At 53.2% G+C, this 22,864-nt stretch overlaps 1 protein-coding gene across 2 annotated transcripts in view; it reads left to right on the forward strand.

The window, feature by feature from the left end:
- The first annotated feature begins 1,257 nt into the window (after positions 1-1,257).
- The window catches only part of ZNF185 (zinc finger protein 185 with LIM domain), a 76,872-nt gene continuing 55,265 nt past the window's right edge, over positions 1,258-22,864 (forward strand). The window contains exons 1-9 of one of the 2 annotated variants that reach the window (XM_081125552.1): positions 1,258-1,450; positions 16,419-16,497; positions 16,692-16,815; positions 17,213-17,278; positions 19,507-19,545; positions 19,650-19,727; positions 20,428-20,517; positions 21,425-21,511; positions 22,509-22,592. In XM_081125552.1, coding sequence (XP_080981678.1) covers positions 16,464-16,497; positions 16,692-16,815; positions 17,213-17,278; positions 19,507-19,545; positions 19,650-19,727; positions 20,428-20,517; positions 21,425-21,511; positions 22,509-22,592 — 602 coding nt within the window. In that variant the 5' untranslated portion in view covers positions 1,258-1,450; positions 16,419-16,463. The remainder of the gene's footprint in view (positions 1,451-16,418; positions 16,498-16,691; positions 16,816-17,212; positions 17,279-19,506; positions 19,546-19,649; positions 19,728-20,427; positions 20,518-21,424; positions 21,512-22,508; positions 22,593-22,864) is intronic. The other variant, XM_081125553.1, reaches the window with a different exon arrangement.

The following is a 22,864-nucleotide window of genomic DNA, read 5'->3' on the forward strand; positions in this document are numbered from 1 at the left end:
ACATTCTAGGGAGTCTGAGTGTCAAGAGTAAATGCCCCAAGGAGACAGTACTTGTGATACATTCCAAAGGCAGAAGGAGGCCAGTGTGGCTGGAGTGTAGTGAATCTAGGGGGAGAGTGGCTGGACCTGCAAAGAGGTCCCCTTGGGCCTCTGAAAGAGTTTGGCTTTTATCCTGAGAGTGATGGGAAGCCATCAAAGAGCTGTAAGCAGGGAGCAGTGGGTAACTATTTAGGAGACTTCTATGTGGAGACTAATAGGAAGGAAGGCGAGATCAGAGGCAGAGAGACCAGCGAGGGTGATAGCAGTGGGTGTGGAGAGAAATGCATGGATTGGGAGGCCATTTGGGACATAGTCTTGGGCTGGATGAAGGAGAACCTGTTGGTCCATCCTTTTGGTTCTGTCATTCTAATAGGGCAACTCTTGACCAACTTTGCTGTCTCTTAGATTGGTTTAACTATACCTTGCCTGGGAAGCCTCCCACCCTACCCCCTCCACACACACACAGGTAGGGTTAGAGGCTTCTTTTGATGTTCTTTCCATCCTAACCACACACACCCCATGCCCAGTGCCTTGCACATAGCAAATACTCAGTAAGCTTAACTAAATGACACACAAGTTCAAAAAGCACGAATGGATGGCACTGATCAAACTGCACTAGCCTCTTGTGTTTGAATGTGTCTCCCTGCCCAGCCTGTGAGATGGCCCCAAGTCCCTCCAGGATGGCCTTCCAATATGAGAACTTCCCCATTGTGGCCTCACTTTCTTCTCCTTCTTCCTAGCCTCTGGGACTTCCTGAATGACCTCAACCGGCACCCCACCCCTACCCCCACCCCCAACCCCGTCCCTCTCCCAGCCCCTGTCTGGGATCTCCATCTGTAAAATGGATCTAGGAATAGTAGTTCTCACAGAATTAACCTGCAGCGTCTGTGGAAGTCATTGGCCTCAAGCAGGGGCCAGATCACATCGGGTGCGGGCAGAAGTGCAACTAGGCAGCTGGAGCCCTTCAAGTGGCGGAGGCCTCCCAAGTCCCAGGCAGCGAGACTGGAGGAATTTGCCTGGAAGTTTTCCACCGCGGCAGAGCCTTCTGGAGCTCGCTCAGGGCTCGGTGCGGGGAGCCCCGGCCTTGATTTCTCCAGCAGCCTCGCAGGGCGGGTCTGGGAAGGCGCGGGCGGGCCAGGACACTGGCGGGAGAATGTGCGGAATGTGCCAGGCCCATCTACCTACCCCAGGAGAGGGCAGAAGAAAGGGGCCGGCCAAGGGGAGGGGCGAGGGGCGAAGCTCTGGGCGCCAGAGAAAACCTGTTTGTTCTCCTTCGGGCGGAGCCCAGTCCGTGTCTTCTCACCGCCCTGCGCCCTGCGCCCAGCGCTCGCCGCCCTGCCTAGCCGAGAGAGCCCTCACCCAACCTTCACCGGACCCTCCGCCGGCTACGCGAGCTTGGCACCTGTGCAAGGTAGGGCTGTCGAGTCGCCGTCAGGGCAGCCCGGCAGAGGCGGCAGAGGGCACCGGGCCCCTGCCCAGCCGGGTGACAGGGACAACTCCAAGCCTCAGTTTTCCCATCCATAATCTTAATCCCTCCTGGGCTTCCACTGGGGAGGCAGTGCGCCTGGTTTTCTGTTTTTCACTGTGAGCAAAGAGACTGAGAAAGCAAAGAAGGCTGGCCTGGTTCCTTTGCCCCTGCTCTTTCTGTAAGAGAGGGTTTGATTGTTAGCAAATGGCCTGCCGCCAAGGTGCTCTGAGAATTAATTGCAGGCCTAAGAATCAGGGAATCTCAAATCAACTAGTTCACCTTTGTCCATTTTATAGATGAGGAAACTGAGACTTAGAGTAGGGAGCTCACAGGTTGCTTGTGATGAGCATGTGCTGGGGACCAGGCAGTCTCCTGGAGGGCCACCGGGAAAATAGCTGCTCAGACAGAAGATGCGGAATCAAGTGTCACTGGGTGTTATTGATGGGATCTGCAGCCAGCAGACTCTGTGGCTGGATTGTTTTGATGGAGACAAGGGGAGAAAAGAGTCTGTCCTTTGGAAAAACAAAGTGATACATTGCCTCAAAAAGAGTGAAAGCTCAGCTTCTCCCTCTGTCCATTCTCTGCTACTTCCAAGCTGGGAGTATCTGGGCAGCTCCATCAGTCCAAGGGGCCACCTGCCACCCAGGACTGCTGGGGGCTTAGATGAGGTCAGAGGTGGGTGTGCCTGGGCTTTGGGACATTCATAGTTCAGTAGGAACTGTGTTCTCACTCAGCCATTTGCACTTAGCCTTGACATTGTGGAAGGCTGTGCAGCAACACCTGAGGACCACAATCTGTGAAACCTGAGAAATTGCCCATCACGCCCCACCCAGCAGTGGTGAAGGCCTCTGCCTTGGTTTCATGGCTCTTCGGACTTCCAGTAGTGGTACCTGGCTGGGGACAGGGAGGAGGATCCCATGGGCTGATGGGTCTGGGAAGTGGGGAGGGGCTCTGGGTTCCCACTTCCTCCTCACCAGCTCGCATAAAGCTGTGGAGAAAGGCTGACAGGAGGGGGGTGGGGGGTTCCTACCTCCTCAGGGCCTCCACTGCCTCATCTGAAAAATTAGGGACAGCTCAGAGGCCCTGCTTGCCACTTAGAAGCAAGTGGCCAGGACATAAATGCACAAACCAAGGCCCAGCTTGCAGGCTGGCCATGGTGCTCGTGCTGTTTCCCTCATCACCTCTGAGCCACCCCAGGATGGAAAGGAGCAGATGATACCTCTTTCTGAAGCAAGGTATCACCTGCCTTACCTCCTCCTTCCATCAATTCCCAGCCTCAGCCCTTGTGCCTTCCTGGCGTGACCTTCAAAAGCCCTGGCCTGATGGCACTCCATACTCAGCTGCAGAGAGCTGATGGCAGACACCCTGCACAGGGCTAGGCACAGAGCAGATGCTCCATATCTGTTCATTTTAACCCTTTGGCCACTCACAAGTCAGCAACGGAGGTAACCAATGACCACACTGGATGCTGCAGCTCTGAGTGGCATAAGCACAAGGAGCTGTGGATACCTGGAACAAAGGAGCAGCTTTGGCTGCGAGGATCAGGGAAGGCTTCCTAGAGGAGGAGGGCTTGGAAGCAGGAGAAGGAACTCAGCAGCTACCAGGTCAAGGCCTTCACATCCTTTGGGGCTGCTTAAGTTTGACCTCCTCCTTGTGCCCAAAAGACCAAAACCAGTTATTCTTAAGCTCCTGTATGTTCCACCCAGGGCTGAGCAGTGGCAACTGGAAAGAAATCGTACACTGACCTGTCCGTGGAGTGACAGTTCAGTGAGTGAGACAGAGAAGCCACTTGGTAAGGAGCTGCCACTTGCATTGAAATTGTGTGCCTCAGTTCCTTACCTTGAGTCCAGATTTCAGACAGAGCTGCCCCACCTGAGGGCAGTGACCCCAGGGTAGCCAATGCTTCCCCTCAGCCTGCCTTGTGCCCCTTGCATTTTTGTGTAGTGTATCTGTGGCCTACTGAGATCTGGCAGGGCAGAGACTCCAAGCTTTCAGCAGTGGGCCTGGGACCTGGCCACCCTAAACATTGCCATGCGGTCCCTGAACTGTCCTTAGTCACCTTAGTCACATGCCAAGGAAAGTCCCCAATCTGGCTCAATGCACTCTGGAAACTGAAAGCCCTCCTTCTCCCTTCCCCACTCAGCCTCCATGGGTGACCTATCTTCTTTGGTCTGGATCTTGCTTCAAGCCACAGCCCATAGGGAGCCAGCTCATGTGCAATACCTTGCTTTCTGCTTGCCAAGCCTTGAGGCTGCCCCCACTGCTAGGCTCTCATGGCATGGGACAAGACCATGGCCCAGGAAGAGGAAAGCTGCAACTCACATGTCACTTCGGGCCTTTGGGTTCCATCAGACACTCTGCATTCATTTCCACTGTGCCCGCAGAGAGCTGGCTGATGCCAAGACAAGGGCAGCACACCAGGGGACACACATGCCTGAAAGTGATGCTCAAAAGAGGTTTGCATCATTGCTTTCAAGGGTTGAAGAACTGGCAGAGGACTCGTGAAGTGAAGCAGTGAAGTAAATGGTGGGGCAGGAAGGTACCTTTACAGCCTAGGGGTAAGAGAGCGACTGGGAGATCAGGCTGGGTTCAAACCCCAGTTCAGCCACCATCTCATTGTGCAAACCTGAGCACATCACACGGCCTTTGGATGCCTAGATTTTGTCACCTGTATAGAAGGGAGGCTGAAGCCAGGAGCACCTGCTACGTTAGTGGCAAGTAGCTGGCACCTGGCACAGAGGCAGTGCTCTGTCAGGGATCCGTTGAGCCAGGACCACAGTGTCCTCCTCCAGGAGCTGTGGTGGCCAGGGATGAGGTTGGGTGGGTTGGGAAGAATGTAGGCTCCCCACTTGAGGAAAAAAAGTTGTTTAAAAATCACTGCTACTCTGTGTCAGTGATGCACATAGTGTCAAGCTCACAGTTAAAGGATTTGCCACAGAAAACTTAATTCTTAGGTCATTTCTGGATGTCTATTAAAATCTGATTCACTTTCTCTTTAAATTTTCACTGTTTTTATTTTAAACTTTTTGTCTTGGATTAATTTTAAACTCACAGAAAAGTTGTAAGAATGGTACAAAGAAGTTCTTTGAAGCCTTATCTGGATTCCTCACTGTTAACATTTCTGGTGGTTTTCTTCAGGAAGGGGGAAGTGGACATGGAAGCACTTGTGTGACAGTAACCTTCCACTGAGGAGTGGCAATGGAGGGGTCAAGAGGTGGGCAGGGCTGGTATTAGTTCATTTTTCCAAAGGGAAACTGAGACACAGAGAAACTCAACCAAGACTCATTTGAGGATTAAGAATGGAGCCAGGTTATCTTATATCACAGATACACATGTATGTATTTGGTGAGTGTTTTCTGAGCCCTTGCCCATGTTGGGCACAGGGATGACTAAGAATTGATAAGGGCAGGGATAGGGAAGCAAGAGGGGCAGGCCTGGGTGGAGAAGGGACTGGAAAATGAAAGGACAAGAGACCCTATGGGTGTCATTCTCAAACTCTAATGTGGGGAGGCTGGAATCTGCAGCTTAAGCATATGTCCCAGAGGGACCTAGAGACCACTTTCAGAAGCACTGTCTACATTTCTCCCATGGGGAGCATACTCACTTCCCATTTCAAGAGGGAACAGAGAACTGGGGTCCCTGGTGGTGGCGACTGAAGTGGCTGTGGAGCTCTGTGGCCACACCCTGGGTCAGAGAGGAGACTTGGCCTCTGGGACCAGTGGTTGGCAGTCCCCACACTGCTGCTGGTCATCAATGGTGGTTCCTAGCCTTGTCCCCTATCTGTGGGCACACCTCAGGTACTCATCCAGCCCCCTTGGTCTGGTACCTATGATCATTGGCTCAGAATGCCACTTTCTGATAACTAGGTCAGTTTCCAAGAGAGCTTGATGTGCCAAGAGTTGCTATGGAGAGAGGCTAAAGAATTCCAATCACAAGAACGGGTGTCCCTGGTAAAAATGCTCACAGCAGGCAGTGCCTGGTTTAGACTGAAAACAAAAACAAAAAAACTAAAAACCAAAAACTAGGACTTGCCTCAGCACTTCTGTCCCAGGAGCTCCTACTCACTCTCATTCTCTCCAGAGCACCGGAGCCCAGGGCACATCCTTGTGTAATGCAGCCCTCTGGTAGTGCTCTCGAGAGGCTTCTCTAAGCTATCTGCCTGACAAGCACCCAGCCAGGCATCAACTTTCCATAAGTGCTTGTTGAATAAATGAATATGTGACCTTGGGCAAATGCTTTTTCCTCTCTTGGTCTCCATACTCTTATTCGAAAAATAAGAACAGTGATAACAGGTAAGAGTAGAGCTCAGGGGACTCTGGGCCTAGGGTAGACAGGAAGGTGAAAAAGGAGGGGACTGGGAGAGAGCTGCCAGGAGGAGGAAAAGGAGGACGAGGCCTGTCCAAGGTCAGCTGAGGTGGGAGATGTTGTGGGTGGGGAGAGGGGGCTGGGCACTGCTTTTACTCCTGAGCCTAACTTGTGATCACCTCTAACTAAGACAAAAGGAATTAGCTTTTGCCAGTGGTAGTCAGGGGCAAATGTGGAAGGACTCCCCTGTCACTGAGCCTGCCCTGGCAAAGGCCGAATGGGTGGTAGCAGTGAAAGTACAGGGTTATTCCTGGAAAAGGAGAGTTGGTTGAGGTGAGGAAGGGCTCCATGACCCTTAAGTCCCTTTCACTCCCTTGGCTGTCTGTGTGTAGATAGGGATAGCATCTCTGTCCCACTGGGATGGGCTTAAAACCACCTTGGTTCCCAGGCTGCAAAGACAACTGAGGTGTTGGGGGCGGGGGGACAGAGCCAACCCCGGCGCCATAGGCGGGCTCCCAGGGTTCTTCAGGACCTTATCTCATGGCATGTACTTGGACCTTATCTCATGGCATGTACAGCAGGGGAGCTGGAGGCCATGGGAACAATAAAAATAGCTCACGTAAGCAGCTCTGGCAAGGGGCTCTGTTTGGGATGAGGGCTCCTGGGTCCTGCTGTGTCCAACATGTTGGCCCTGCCCAGCCCTGGGCATCCACAGAAACACCTCAGAGGGCTCTGCCCAGGAGCCCTCACTGGCCCTTGAGGCCAAGCCACCTCTGAAATGGCCCAGTCACCCCAAGTAATCACTTGTATTCAGACTGCTGAGAGCTAAAAAATGGGCATCAGAGAGCCAGAAAGAATTCCAATCCCTCAAGGGTGACAGTGGAAAGGTAGCTATGGTTCCCTTTGCCCCATCAGGACTCAAGTACCCTACCACCTTGGGAGGGAGCTAATCCACCTCAGACATTTGCCTCCCAGGGCCCCTCCAGCGCTGATGCCAAGAAGTCTAGATTCTGGGGTATTGGGGGTGGGATGGGGAGGGAGGTAAAATTCCAGACTTTCATGCAGAAGTCATTTATCTGTAAAGCACATTTACAAATATTCCCCCCATGCATTCTTTTTCCATATTACATTTTCCCCTCTGCAACCCAAGTCTCCTCCCACTCTTTTTCCCATGTGGTACATCTCCTTCCTGCCACTCCATTGGTGTGCCTCCAGGCAGGACCCCTGGGACTGGAGCATCAGGGGCAAGTCAAGGTTCTCTGCTTAGTGGCTCACACTGGCCCCTGGGAGCTATGTGCTGAGCAGCAAACTGCAGGTCTTGGAGACCAGCTGCTCAGTCATCTCTCTGACAGGCCTCTGAAGGACCCCTTCCATCAGACTGCTACCGAGACCCTCTGGGTCCCAGGAACCCCTGGAGCAACAGGAGTGCCCACTCCAACCCTCTCTGGAGGAAAACAACCTGCTGCTGACTGTCCTCTTGCCAGCTGCTGAGGCCAGGAATTGGGATGCCCTCATTCTCAAGACCTTCTTAAAATGGGACATTTGATCATTCCAACCCTGTTGGCCTGGGGAATCAGGTCAGCTGCCTGAGTGCTGGCTCAGGTCTGCCTGGGTCGAAACTGAAAACAATTTGCCAAGTACATGCCTTGAGAAAGGACTGGATGAGGGCACCCGAGTAGAGGGTGGAGGTGACTCTCCCTGACTTTTAGCATCCCCAGCCCCTCATACTCCATGCCATGCCCTGCCTGAGGCCTTGGCACCCTTCATCTTTGTGTTCAAGTGTTTCTCAGCCTGCCTGTGGAGTGCATGCCAGCTCATACTTGCAATTCCTGCTGCAGCCTTCTTGGGACCCCTTCCCCTCAGCCTGGGCTCTCCCTATGATGCTGGACCTTTGAGCTCCAGGGGATGTTCCATAGGGAATACAGGACAGGGATGGAGGCTCTGAAAAACAGCACTGCATGTCATCCTGTGTCCCTGGTGATGAGCAGAGGGCTGCATTGAAACCCACACCTTTCCCCCCAAGACCAGGTGCAGGGACCAGAGAGCACTTTGAGAAAAGAGCTTCATCTCCAGCTAGAGAGGGTAAATGCCATTTCCAGTGACTTGTTCTGACAGAACCAGGACTTGGACTCCTTGTATAGTGCTCTTTCCTTTGCACCTGAATTGGAAGAGACAGTATGGATGTGTGGTTTTGTGGCCTTAACCAAGTCTTCCACATCTCTGATGGCACCCGTGTGCCCCTCCTATGCAATGACAGTTGATGGGCCTAGCTGGCTTATCTCGGAGGCTTTCTGAATAAGCAGTGTTCCCACTACCTTCTCAGCTTCTGTTACTGCTGCCCCCTTTAGGCTCAGGGGCTGCCAGGCCTGTTGCAGAGGGAAACCCTCTAAGGAAGGACAGTCTGGGAGAAGACACCAGCCTTCCCTAGGATGGCAGGTGGGGCTCTACAGCGGGTGGGTTCTGACTACCTCACTGTCACCCTTCCCTTGGTAACACAGACCACCCCAATCCTGGGATAGCTCATTTCCCTGAAAGAGCTTGAGAGAGGCCTCTCACAGGCACTTACACACAAGGGAGGACCCTGACCTTGAAGCTCAAGGGCATTCTCTTGAAACACACCCAAAGATGACCTGGGTGTCTATTCTGCAAGGTGGATCTAAGGCACAGGGAGTTTTCTTTAAGTCCTTTCCCCAATGCTGGGGCCACTGGAGGCTCTTTATCCAAAGGGAATGTTTACAGTGAAAATGGGCAAGAGCCTCTCCCATGTGGAGAATCCCCCATTACCAAAGCAGGACCCAGCAAGTCAGGCTGTCACACAGGTGAGGAGGGGCGCAGCCTTGGAGTGTGGCTCTGGCAGTCTGGAGCCACAGGGTTGTAGAGACAAACTCAGGCTCTCATAGGAGGGCCAGAGGGAACAGAGGTGACAGCTGGGGTTCCCCTTGTAGGTTTTGTTTTTCCATGATTTAGTCATTGACACCCCCATCCAATGGTGGGGAGTCAAGGCCCTGCGGGAGAAAAAATCTTCCACCAGGCTACCTGTCTACTCTGAGATCCCTGGCAGTGACCAGCTGAAGGATCAGAACTGGCTGGTCCACTCATCTTAGGAACGAGTTTCTGGGAGACAAGGGACTTTCCATCACTTCACCTCTCCCCTCATGACCCAGATGGGAGCACTTAGGTTTCTGCTAAAGTGATGCAAGAGGCTATATTCTGGGACTCTGCCTCTGTGAGAGCTCCCTGCCCCAGAGCCCCATGAAAGTGCTCACAGACAGAGCTTCATGAAAATGTGATCTGAGGTTGGTCCAGCAACCAGCCCTGCACTGGGCAGCCCAAGGCCTTGATAGCTTCATCCAGATGTCACTTGCCACATTCGTATTTGGTCACTGGGCTTGGCTGCACAGGCTGTGCTCTGAGCTGCATACTCTTGCCCTGTCCCACTGCTTCATCATGCTGATTCCTGGCCCATACCTAAGGGGTCCACCCAGAACTGAGCAGCAGGATCTGGTTCCAAGGGACAGCACTGTGTCTATTCCTGCCAGTCAGGAATAGGGGCCCTCAGAAGGCCAGGATATGTGGGCATATGCAGTTGGGCTTCCTCTCAGCTCCTTGGGTGCAGAGTGTCATAACTCACCTCTAAGGAAGCCCTGCCCCTTGCTCTTCTCCCCAGGGTGTGGTGTGCCCCCTCATGCTTGCTCACAGTGGCCAGCACGCCCAGCACACACAAATTCAGACAAACGCCAACACTTATGCCCTCTGGCTAAGTCTCCTTCATGTACAACAATGTTCCATGCTCCTGGGAGGCAAGGCTAAAGGTGTTTTGTTACTCTTCCCTCCCAGTTTAAGTAGGAGGTCCCTATGGGCATCTAACACCCACCCTCATTCCCCTGCCACCCAGGGTGAGAGAAGGGCAGTTGTTCAACCTGCTGTCTCCTTTTACACAAACCCTTGCCACAAAGACCCCAGGCCAGGGGTCGGGAGCTGGGGTGGGCTGGGCTGCCTAGCCCCATCCTCGGTGTACATCCAGTTGTCTGGAAGAAGCTAGCCTTTCCCATCTGTGCAGGGTAAGCAGAGAGGACATTTCAGTTCTGGAATGGGCTGACATGAGGGCCCCAGGATAGGATGACAATTAAAGGCCAGAGAGAGCCACCAGGTTGATGGCCCTCCATGCCCACACCCATGTCCATGGCTGCTGCAGTCTCTGCCTGAGGTGGGCTCTGCACCTCTACACCTCCCTCCTCTCCTGTGGATCCTTTTTCCTTCCAGGCTAGTGGGAAATGCGAATGATTTTAGTTTAGTGTGACCAAGAATGGGACTGGGCTATGTCCCTGATCCAGATGACTGTGGGACTTGAAGGCTTCTCTGGGAAATGCCTCCTGGGCTGAAGCTTAAAACCATTTGGCAAGGGCAAAGACACAGAAGCTTGCTTGGAGAAGGAGGTGTGCACAACTTGGGGAGTCAGGCAGGGTGGCTATTCTAGAAAATTTTCTCCAAATTGGTCTTGTAGAGCATGTCCTTGTAGGCTGCAGAGCACCCCCTCCTCCTGCTGCTTCTCTCTCCATCTCTGTTTCCTCACACATCAGCCAAGCATTTGCATCACAGTCTGACTTCTCTCTCTCCTGCCTCCCCTTCCCCTACCGTCCTGCTAATCTGCCAGACTCCATTGATCACACAAGGCTTGCCATGGCTCCTTGAGCACCCCCTCATTGGCTCCTCACTTCTGTCTGTCCAATCAGGGCCAGAGGCCCCTTTCCTGGGAGGTTACTGGGCAGCTTTGAGAGGCTGCTCAGCGGGGATGAAGGTGCAGTGGAAGCAGGCCTATTGGCATTCCGAGGTGATTTACATCAGAGAAGATCTGTCCCCATCTCCCTCTGCCTGCCTCAAGAGACATCTGCAGGCTAATCAAAGAGGAATAAAGAAGAGGGTGAAGGTCTAGGAAGGTGGGCTGGGGGAACCCACTTGGTGTCTGAAGTGGCCTGGCCTGCTCAGGAGGACTTGGACTTGGTCCTGAACTGGGACAGACTAGTGTAGTCTCAGTGTAAGGTCTTGCTGAGAGTTGGCACAGAGAGGGGTACTGCCTAGTGGGGCTACATCCAGTGAGGCTCCAGAAGTGTGCTTTGAGGGACAGCTGAAGTAGAAGGTGACAAGCCACCTATCCTTTTGGTGGCCCAGGTGAGGCCCCTAAGCAGAGTGATATGGCACTTCCTAAGGAACCAGACTTCTCCCCATCAAGGTAGAAATGGAGTGCAAGAAGTGGATCTTTTGACCAGTAATATGTTCATACAGGCCATTTTGTAGATGAGGGCACCCACCAGCAACAAAACATCCAAATTCTAGAAGTGGCATATACTCTGGCTTGGGAGTGCCTTGCCAGGAGTAGTCCTACATAACAGGTCCACAAGCTTTGTAGCTCAGCACCACTTTACAGATGAAAAGAGCAAGGCTTAGAGAGTGGGATGGCATCACAGCCATGTGAGGCCACTTAAAGGTAAAGAGCAGAGATGTCTTTGCTCTCAGGTCAGGTGGCCCTTCTGAATAACAGGGTTCATGGGTCAGGGGAAGTATAAGAATGGCAGGTCCTGGGCAGGCAGGAGGTCTCTTGTCCTATTTTCAAAGGTGGCTGAAAATGTAACAATCCAGCAATTCAGTGTTCATCTTGCTTCGCTCTCCACCTTCTCCACGGGGTGAGTGGGGAGGTGCAGTCAGAGCAGCTTATCTCTTCCGTGTCTTCTTGAACATGGTTGACATCTTTCATTTCAGGTGCACAGGGGAAGGAGAACCCACAGCAATGTGGGCTGCCCTCAGAGGGGATTCTGGAGTCCGGTGTGTGGAGTCAGTAGTGGCTGAACCAGGCTGAGCAGCCAACAGACACTGTGTGTGGCTGGCCCAAGTCCAAGAGTCCCCTTCCCCCAGTAGATGTGAATCAGCTGCTGAGGCCAGGTGCAAGTGGGGAGGAGGGGGTCTGGGTCACCTGCACCCCGACATTTTGCTCCAAGGAACACTCCAAGCCATGGAGCAGGGGATCAGCAAGGCTACTGCATGGCTGCGGCTCAGACTTCGGCTGCACCCTCCACCCTCTGTAAGTGTTGGAAGTACGGCCTGGAGTCAGTTGCCCAACCTCTCTGGGATCCTTTGCTCGTGGTGAAGCAAGGATGACAGTAAACTGCCTGCTGGCTGTTTGTAGACCTACTTCAGGGCTTGCCTGTCCTGACCCCTGAACTGGGCGCCTGCCTTGTTAGTGTGCTCACAACCCACATCCCAGGGCCTCATGGAAGGGCAGGGCCAAGGCCCCCATCCTGGTACTCAGGTATTCTTGCACCATCACTGCCAACATCCAGTCTCAGAGCACCCCCTCCCCCACAGCCTCCTTCCTGGGAAGGGCAGTGGCGATGGGGGTGTGGTGAGGAGGGGGGAGGGTAGAGGAGGCCTGAGGATGGGGAGTTGTCTTCAGCACCTGCAAAGAGCATTCCTTCTGTCCTACTGTGCCCCTTGCCTTTGTGAGGGAAGCTGGCCTCCTGATCCCTGGAGTGCTTCTGCATTGTGCTGCTGGGGCAGCTGCTGCTGTGACCTCCGGGCTGAGATAAGATTACTAAACATACCACCTGCTATCCCCCACCCGGAGCTGGTGGGCAAAGAGGATGGAAGCTCTTGCAGGAGGCTCTGTGCACCCGAAACAAGGCACTGGACAGTGCAGCACAGCACAGTGAGCTCCCGGAGGCCCAGAGTGTCCACTAGAGGGAGAGAATTCCCAGGACTGTTGCATCAGTACACTCTCCTCGTGTCCCGACCTTTTAGCAGCTTTTGAGGCCCATCCTTAGCTCTCCAAGCAGCCCCAACTCCCCTTTCATTTGCTTAAACCACTGTTTCTTTAGTGTTTATCACACAGGCAATACACGTTTATGATAGAAAAATCAGAACTACAGAGGAAGAAAATATTTTGGTATATATCCTTTCAGGTGTTTTTTTCCATGTGCATTTTTATGTAAATATATTTTTAAGTAAATGGCACCATCCTACACATCTCGTTTTAACAACCACTTTTCACTTAATGATATATGAAAACCATACATGCGAAAACTTGTTAAATATCATATATATTAATATCATTTGTAATAGTTTTATAGTATGTGCCTGAATGATGAATCATTTTAGGTTTAAAAATGACTATTGGGAATTTAGATTACTGTCAAGTTTTCACCATCACACTCAATGCTGCGATGACACCCCTCTTGTATACTTGGTTCACTTATGCTGTTGTCTCCTTAGGAGATGTGGCAGTAAGGGGAACCACTTGATCAATAAGCTTGCCCTTTCTAAGGCTTTCAAAAGATATGGAGATTTGTATTCCAAAAAGTTGCCCCTATTGACCTTCCCACCAACAGTGTGTGAGAGCTGCCTAGGAAATGCCCTTTTGAGTGGTCAGCTCCCCATTCTCCAAAACAGCTCCTGTCTGCAGTGAGGATTTTCCCAGCTGCCTCTTAATTGGGTTTCTGCTCTGTTTTGCTCTCTAGAGGGGAGGGGATGGTGGGTCTGAGCAGAGACCTGGGTCCAAGAAGGAGTAAATAATGTTTGGTAAGTCAGAAGTATGGCCCCCACCAACCTCCAGCTCAGCAGCAGGGGTGGTCAGTGCAAGCTGTGTGCTGAGGGTATGAGGAGTGCCTGGACTCTGTCCTCGCTGAGGTTGGTAGAGGAGACAAGTCTTGTCTGGGAAGACTTGGGTCTACAGGACCAAGGCACTCGAGTCAGAGAAGGGGAAAGGCCCCTAGGAACAAGGGCAGGCAAGACAGGCTCTGAAGGGGAGGCAGGAGGAGCTGGAGGGCCACTTTCTAGGGATGCTGAGTCTCATGGTCTTTCCAAAACAGTGTCAGCATTGGGGTGGGGAGTAGAGAGAAAAGTGGCTGGGTAAGTGGACTGGACTGGGAAGTTTGCCCCCAGTCTTAGACAGTGGACAGCCCACAGAAGTTGAATGAGAAGCCAGGCCAAGTGGGATCAGGGGCCAATGAGCGCTCCTGGAAAGAGGCACAGATAAAAGCAGGTGAGTCAAGGAGGAGGTGAGAAGTGACTGTATCCTGAACCAGACCTGAGGGTGGGGAGGATGGGGAGAGGAGGGAGTGGTGAAGTGGAGGGAAAAGCCAGATCTCTAGCAGGGATCTAAATATAAACCTTACCTGTCCATCTGTCTGGCTGGCACTCATCACTTTAAAAACCCCTTGACCAAAGAGCTGCCTTCCTCTCCAGTCCCGTGGAAAGGCTCTACTTTCTGACTCTTTCAGATAGATTTTCCCATCAAAAAAAGACATTTGGCCTGGCTGGTGTTGCTCAGTGGTTGAGCATTGACCCATGAACCAGGAGGTCATGGTTCAATTCCTGATCAGGACACATGCCATGGTTTAGGGCTTGATCCCCAGTAGGGGGCATGCAAGAGGCAGTGGATTCTTGACATCATTGATGTTTCTATCTCTCTTTCCCTCTCCCTTCCTCTCTCTGAAATCAATAAAAATATATATTTTTTAAAAAAAGACATTTGACTTCTGAAATGAACCATCGGCCCTGGTCTTTGTCCAAGTCTTCTGACTGGGGTCTTAGCTGTAAAGACAGGGCCTAAGGCAGTGTGGGTACCACCCCAGCTCTTCCCTCCATCACTGTGGGCTCTGTGTGTGGCCCTGCCTCTTTGGTCTGGGAGTCCCCACTGGCCCCTCTACTTCTGTCATCCTGCATGTGTGTGAGTCCCTCCTGATTTTGGAAGTGGTTTATTTGGTTCTAATTAGGCAGAAAACTAGGCAACGTGACCAACAGGTTTGTCAAGAGGAGATTGATGGGTTTCTGAGGAACCTAAAGACTGAGTAGTCAGACTTCCTGAGCTGAGGCCCAGAGGCAGTGAGGGACTCACCCAAGGTCTCACAGTCAGTTAGCAGCACCAGGAGACCAAGGGAACAAGACCTCAGGAGGCAGTTCTGTCTGTGCAACCCGCCCACTTCATGGGTTGCTGGGATGGGAAAGTTGGGCACGTGAAGATCACCTATGGAATGTGCTCTGCTCAGTAGAACTCTGACGTGGCCCCCTTGGTGCAGGAGATGGGCACACAGGGTGCCCATTCACAATGATGAGGTGCTGTTCCTGGCACACAGCAGGCTCAGGCCTTCTGGGCTGCTCATTTGGTGCAATTTATGGGAAAGCCAGCTCTTGCTGACATGGCAAATTTGGTTTGCTCTTGGCCCCCTGCCCTGCCCATTTTAGTGTGCCCCTGACCTCCATGGAAATATGTCCAGGACTTGCCAACTAGCAGCAGAGCCCAGCTGCTCAGTCCTGGCCATGGAGGGGCCCAGAGGGTGGCAGACCCCTAAGAGGGAGGCTGCTCTGCCTCAGAACTGTGATAGCAGAGCCAGGGCCCCTGCTTCTCATCATACCAGCTTGCCTGAGACTCCAACTCCTCTCTTGAGGCCCAAGAGGCTGGCTGTAGCAGATCAGGGCTGTGACTAAACCCATGACGCAGGCCTTCCATCTCCCTGCAGCTCTGGGCCAGTCCCAACCTGGAGAACTGGTTTCTTCACTCCCAGGCCTTCCGGGAGCAAAGAGCCTTCACGGTGCTAAAGGCATCAGAGGCTACCACAGCCCACCCCTCACTGGCCACAGGAGGGCAACACCTGGCTGAAGGGCAGAGAGGAAGCAAGGAGGGAGATCAGGGCTAGAAGACAGAGAGAGGAAGAGATAGCAGAGCACAGGACGTCCCCTGCTTCCCAAACACAGCAGCAAGCCCTTACCAGACCCCCATCCTTGCCTGGTCCCCAAGGGGCCACTAAGAGTTGGCAGTGGGGCCCTGGGCTTTCCTCACTGGAGATGGAGCCAACTCTTGCACACTGCCAGGCCATGCTTTTACTGGTTGAGGACCACCCACAGTCCCCTCTCTCAATGAGGACAGATTGAGAGTTACTGCTCCTGTTCAACTGGCCTGAGGTCTTTGATGTGCCAGGTAGTGCCAGGCACTTGAAAGACATTCATGTATTCTGTCCTCCTAGCAGTCATGAAGGATAAACTTTTTAAACTCCCATTTTACAAATAAGAACACTGAGGCAGCCCTAAGAGGTTAACTGACCAGTCCAAGGTCTGTCAGACAGTTACTGAGTACTGAGAGAGATGGTCCAACTTCAAAACAGCTGTTTCCCCCAGTCCCTGCCCTTCCCCGGGTCCCTCCTTCTGAGTCCACTGGTGCTGACCTCCAGAGAGCCTGCTGTTTGTGTGGCACTGTGAAGGCTCCTTCACTGCCACTCTCTCCCTCATACTTTCTATAGCCTGGATTCTGGCCATCAGAGCTAAGAGAGCTTGTAGTGTTCCCTCATCAGCCATCTCTCAAAGAGACAGCCCCTGGCAGCCTATGCCTTGTTCTCCAGGTGAGTGACCCTGGACAGATGTGTGGGTGTTCCACGTGGTGGTGGCAGATCCAGGAAGTGCTCACTCTCTGGCCTCTACCTGCCACCCAGGACTCCACCAGCTCTTGCTTCCCAATGCCCAAAGGACAGTCTGGATAGTCTTGGGGTGCCAGGGACCACTGGTGACCCGAAAGCTATTATAAATGCATGAAGTGATAGTCCTGTGCTTGCCTTTACCCCAGGAGCCCTGTTGAATCAACTGAGAAGTGACCTGCAGAGCAGACACCATGAGCATCTCGGCTCTTGGAAGCAGCACCAAAGGTGAGGCCCAGGCTCCCTCTTGTCCCAGTCCCGGGCTCAGTATGTGGCTGCCCTTTTCCAGGCTGGTCCTGCCAGGGCCATGAGCTCTGCCTGGGCAGCAGAGTGAGAGAGACATCTTGGGAAGGCTGGAAAGGAAACCCAGGGTCCTGGGGCTGGGGTCTCCTTCTGAAGCTGTGTAGCCTTGCCCCTGCCAGGGAAGCCTCTCTCAGCAGGCGAGGAGGAACGCAGTAACGTCCTCAGGCAGATGAAGGTGCGAACCACTCTGAAGGGGGACAAGAGCTGGATCACCAAACAGGATGAATCGGAGGGCCACACCCTGTAAGTCCAGGAGGCCAGGAGGGCCAGCAGCAATGGGGTGGGGTTGGGGATGTGATCCATGAATCTCATCCACACCTGGAGATACTAAGGGTTTTTCACCATTCAGAGCTCAGCCAGGCAATGTGGCCACAGGCCAGCTGGGGAAAGCAAGGCAGCTGAGGGTAAAACTCAACCAAAGTCACAGGGCAGGAAAGCCCTGGGTGCTGGAGTGTACATTTGCAAATGCTTGTGGAAAGAGAAGGTGAGATGGGAATGGTGAGTCAAGTTGCTGGGGTGCATGTACTGTACCTCCCTCAGCTGCCTTGGGACCCAGCAGACAGTCTCTAGAATGGAGGCCACAGGGTGGCTGATGGTAGGGGGCTTGGGAGCCACTTTTTGGAGACCTTTCTTTCCCCAGAGAGCTGCCCTCTGGTCGGAGTCGTGCCACATCTTTTTCATCACCTGGGGAGATCCCAAAGGCCAGGTAAGAAGTGGTACCCAGATGGCTGGTAGGTGGGCCCCATGCTGCAGTCCTCAGGGAACAGAAATGGAGTCCAAGCTGAGAAAGGATGTCAGGGTCTGCAGCATGTCATTTGAAATTCAAAAGAAGGATGGGTTTTTCCACTCTGCTCCCCCTTGGGAAAGGGAAAGCAAGAATAACTGGGTCTAGTTTCCTGGCCTTGCTGTGTGGCCTTTGGGCCAGCTGCCTCCCCTCCTGGACCTCCATGGTTCCACTTGTCAACTGTGATCAAAATTGTCATTAAAAAAAACCTGCAGGGAGTAAGACAATGTCTGTGAGGTGCTTTGAGAGTCACACATGACTCCCTCCATAGGTAGCCCTGATTGCTGAGTGCCCCTGGTAATTGTCATGCCAGGGGAGACTCTCACATTTTCGACAACTGTCTCTTAAGTTTAGGATGATATATTTTGACAGCTGTCCAAGGGGAAAAGTCCCCTCTCTATTTCAAGGACTTTTGCAAAGAGGTGTCCAGGGAGGCTCTGAAGTGTGGAAACATCTGCCCAAATCTTCAGGAACTGCTCCTGAGAAAGGGGGGGTTGGACACAGAAATTCAGGCTTGCTCCTTTCTCCAAACAGCTGGCAGTTGACAGCAAGTGCATTGCCAGGACCTTTCTCAGGTGGTGGTAAAAATAGTGGCAGCATCTGGAAGGGAGGGATCCAAGTTCACTGCTAGCCCCAGGGGCTGCCTTTGGCAACTGTGGCCTTGCCCTCATCCCTCAATGACTTAGTGCCCACTACCTGCTGGGTCCTGTGCTGAGCACAGAGGAAACAGCCCTCTCCTCAGGGAACTGACATCCTAGCAGGGGCCACACGTACAACTCAAGTAGAGGGATGAACATACAGTAGAGAATTGCAGTTGGCGAGGTTGGCAAGGACCTGCAGAGAGTTCAAGGATAGTCTCTTCATGGGGAGCTTGCTTACTTTAGGGGTACAGGTCTCACCTCTGGCTTTAGTTTGGGAGTACATTTGGAAAGCACGTCCTGGGGTTTTGTGACTCAAGGCCCAGAGAGGGGTACCCAGAAGTCTACATAAACCTCAGCTCTCATTCTTTCCCAAGGGGATCCAGGGCCAACCAGGGGCCATGGCCTAGCCTCCCCAGCACACAGGCATTTTAGCCAAAAATGCTCATTGTGGCTAGAAAGGGTGCAAGAGGCCTTTCTTTCTCAGGTTTCACCCCAAGTGTTCCTGGAACTTAGTCACCTCCAGGAGGCTGTCCTCAGTCAAACACAGGGTCTGTCGAGGTGGAGAACACTGGGCCTCTGTGCTGCCCTTCCTGTCTGCATGAGGCCCCTTAGGCCCAACGCTGCTGCTCAGCCCCAAGCTCCTCTGTCTCTGGGAAGAGTCCTTATCTCTTACACCTGAGCCCTGGCTGCCCACACTGTCAGACCTTAGATCCCACCTCCAACCCTCTGAGTTCTCTGAAACCCCTCAGTTGCTCTGAATCAGGAAGTGCCCAGCACATGGAACCTAGTGCTTTTCAGCCACTGACTAAGCCTTGGCCATGCCCTCAGGTCCCAAAATTCCAAAAAGACTTGTGATGTGGGTGTCTCAGGGGTTGGAGGAGGGGAAGCCCCAGAGGAGGGAGAAGAGAGGGTCAGCTGGCCTTGGCTGGCTCATACCTGGGCTCTGCCCCTTAAGCCCTCATGAACTTTCCTGGAAAAAGCTGGGGGTAGGGAATAGGTCAGGAGCCATGGCTTCTGTCTGCCATGTCCTTAGCCTCAAGCCTCTGACCATGGAGCATCAAGCCTGAGCTGGATCAGCTTCAAAAGCAGAAGGTGGGAGGGCTGTCAGCAATCCCACAAAAGCTCTTACTCAGGAGAACTGAGAGGCCTGGCAAGCCATGGAGAAGTCAGAATGTGGAGGGGACACCTCTGTAACAAATGCCCAGCCAGAAACCATGCCTTCCTAGGCACCTGTTGTGAGTCAGGGCCATGCTGGTCTGGATCCGGAACAATCAGCCACAGGCACTTTTCCTAGGGAGCATGAGAGAGACAGGCAGAGCGAGCAGGAACCAGGCTAGGGGTGCATGGTAGCTGGCTTTCTTGGGAAGCTCCTGGCCACTCCTGTTCCTCTCGTTCTGACTGCACTGGGACACCCACCAGCCAAGCCACTTTGCTGTCATTGGGGACAGGAGAAAGTAGGACCCTCCAGCAAAGCCATGATTCACTTCATGCTTTCTTTCTCCCTGGCAGATCTACAAGCACAAGGGCTTCCACTGGCTATATCATCCGGTAGGTGATGGCAGGACCCTGCCGGCCTCCCTGCACCCACCTGCACTGCCCCCTGGCTTCTCTCTGGGAGCTTAATGGACTGCTTCTTCCGGGCTGTCTTTTAGGGGAGTGTTCACCAAGCCCATAGACAGCTCGTCCCAGCCTCAGCAGCACTTTCATAAGACCAACGGAGCTCCAAAAAGGTGTGTCCATGGGGCACTGGCCAGCCAGCCAGTGGGGAGTTATGAGGGCCTGGGCCAGGCTCATGGCAGAGAGAATACTCTGCCTGTCACTGAGGTGGTGGTGGCAGCTTTGTTCTTGTGTAGGGTAAGGCCTTGGAGAACAACACAGAGGGGACCAGAGGAGATGAGTGTGTGTGTGTGTGTGTGTGTGTGTGTGTGTGTGTGTGTGTGTGTGTTTGCGGGGGGGGGGGGGAGGTGGTGATACAGTTGCACCATGGGAACTGGAAGCCCCCAGGTGTGTGTGTAGCCTGGTTTGGGCCCTCTGGTCTCTGGGAGTCCCTGGGCCACTACTGGTGACCTTGCTCTTGAGCCAGTCCTGACTAGCAGGGAGCTTTGACTTACTGATTGACTGCAGTGAGCTGTGTGCTTTCAGCCACCTTCCCAGTAGGCTGAGGTGGCATACTGTTACATCTTGATGTCAGGCCAAACTCGGACTCCATCAGAAAGGCAGAGCTGAGGGGGCTGGGTCTGCCCTTGGCAGCAGGGCTGCCCTGCTCAGGATGCTGCAGATGTTCTGGGTATCTGGCAGGGCTGAGAGCAGAGAAGAAAGGTCACCAGCATTCTCTCATCCACCTACCATATGCCTGTTGGGCTATGTAGGCAAATCTGGAGGCAACAGGGGGCCTGCAGATGGGCACATGAAAATTCCTTGCTTCTCCAGCATGGCCAGTCTGGTGAGAGCAGCTCCCACTGGGCCTCTCCATCCCTCCTCCTCTGGATACAAGATGACCACTGAGGACTACAAGAAGCTGTGAGTATGTAATTGCAGACCCAATTCAGTTCCCTCCTCCAATGGACGAGTCCAAACACCGGCCTTCTGAGGGCAGTGAGCTGCTTGCCTCTGGGCACAGTCCAGGAGTGCTAGTCCTGTTGGCCTGATGTCCCTGCCAGTTGATGATGTGACCTGGAGCCCACTAGAGGGTGACAAGCCCCAGAAAGTTGGATGTCCATGCACACTGCACTCTCATCTGAGGCAAAGCAGGGTGTGCAGGAAGTTTGTAGAAGGGGGTGGTAGGTCTGGAGAAAGGATCATGGGTCATGGCCTTGAGGCTGCTTCCAGCTGTGTTTCTTGGACATGCCTCTTTACTCCCCCTGCCTGGGCTTTCAGCATGGGCTGGGCCAGGCCAGGCCAGGCTAAGGCCTGACAATCCTAAGCATGCTGCTGGCCATGACAGTCTATCAGTTATGGGCATTTTGTGCCTAAATCTGAGCTGCTACTTAGATTTAAATATTTGGGGTTCTCTCTAGAGTTTCCCTCATGGCCTGTGTGCCCAGGCTGGGGAGCTCTGGACAGAATTGTAGGTTGTGCCCATGGTCCCCGGGGGCCCTACATCTTTATATTGTTTTTTCCTTGTCACCATCGTCCAGTGGCATGGAGCAGCTAGGGTATCTTTCTGGAGAAGGGGTGAGGCTTGAACTGGGTCTTAGAGGACAATTAAAGTTGAAATAGGGAGAGAGAGGAGGGCTGGCACTCGAGGAGAAAGAAGTGGCATTAGCAAAGACCCAGAGGCAATGATGCCAACATGTTGGTGTTGTTGGAAGTCAGGAAGCCAAGCTGCTGAGGATGGCAGCTTATGACAGAGAGCAGGAGTGGAGGAACAGGGAGGAGGAGTCATAACTGCCAGCATCCTCAATCCCTCTCATTCCCCATCCCTCAGGGCACCCTACAACATCAGGCGCAGCTCAGCCTCAGGGGATGCTGGAGAGGAGGATGTGCCCTTCTCTTCTGATGAGCAGAAACGGAGGTAATAGTACTCACCAGTCATCCCATGGGCAGGGCTGGGGCCCAAGTCTGCACAGACTAGTGAAATAAGAATTGTGCCAGTTGGGGTGGTGAAATATGTAACACTTAGGACATCATTGCTGGCCTATGAGCTGGAAGAGTGGCTGCTAGCAACAGGTGTCATCCTTGAGTCCCAAAACCATCCACATTGCTGGGCCAGCTCAAGGGGACCCTCTTATGAACATTCTATGAGGCAGAACCTAAGTAACAAGGGTTGAGGGACAGCCTCATCTGTGAACAGAGGGTGGAAAGGGGTGTGCTTCAGGACTTTATATCAGTTTATTAAAAAAGACCAAAATAAGCTGCACAGGGGACCCTCAGAAGAGCCCTCTGTGTATGTGTTGTGTGTGCAGAGTCAGTGGAAGGCCTGCATGCCTGGGGGACAGGGCCAGGCTCTAGAGGTTCTAATGCCCCTCACCCCAAAATGAGGCCAAGTGCTTGGGCAGCAGCTAAGACCCAAGGAAATAAAGTTCTCTGGGCTCAGTCTGCCCCTCCCCAATCCCAATGTCTGCCACCCCCTCTGTAGCTCAAGAAACAGAGCAAAGCCCCTGTTGAGGGCCTGGCAGCCAAGCAATCCTAACGGCAGAGTTCACAATGACAGGGATCCCTGTGCCTGGAAGGTGCTGGGGAAGAGCCAGGCCACCTGGCATTGACTGCTTACTCTGACACCAGCTAAATGTGTGATCCTGGGCAAGCCACTACGACTTCCCATACCTCAGTTTCCTCATCTGTAAATCATGGGTGATAGTAACACCTACCTTCCTGGGGTGTAAGCAATGAGCCAATGTGGACTGGCAGCATCCATTGCTCAATAAACAAGGGCTGCACTTCCTTTGGTCTCTTCTTTCCACTGAATGGTCCTCAGAGCAGGCGCTAAGCTGGCTTTGACCCCTTGCTTTGCTGTGGTGGCCAGAGCCATTCTGAGTACCTGTCTGTCAGATGCCCCATTGCCACCACAGGTCAGAAGCTGCAAGCAGTGTGGTGAGGAAGACAGCTCCCCGGGAGCGCTCCTACGTCCTGTCAGCGGCCAAGAAGAGTACCAGGTGAGTTGCACAGCAAGAGATATAGCTCAGCCACCATCCAGTTCCATGCTCTGAACAGTTCCTGTCCCTTCAGGGTTCCGGTATTCCTCTGCTTGGTGAAGGGTGGGGTGAGTGGGCCTTCTTAGCTGGACCTTCTGAGATTCTCAGATGTAGTTTTCTGGAAAACTGAGGGATCTGGCTGCTGCCATCAGGACAGACAAGGTGCTAGGAATGAGAGAGAGGCCCAGGACCCTCTGGGGCAGAGTGGTCATGATGTCACCTGTCTTCTCCAT

The sequence above is a fragment of the Miniopterus schreibersii genome, assembly GCF_964146895.1.
Source record: "Miniopterus schreibersii genome assembly, chromosome: X".
NCBI lineage: Eukaryota > Metazoa > Chordata > Mammalia > Chiroptera > Miniopteridae > Miniopterus > Miniopterus schreibersii.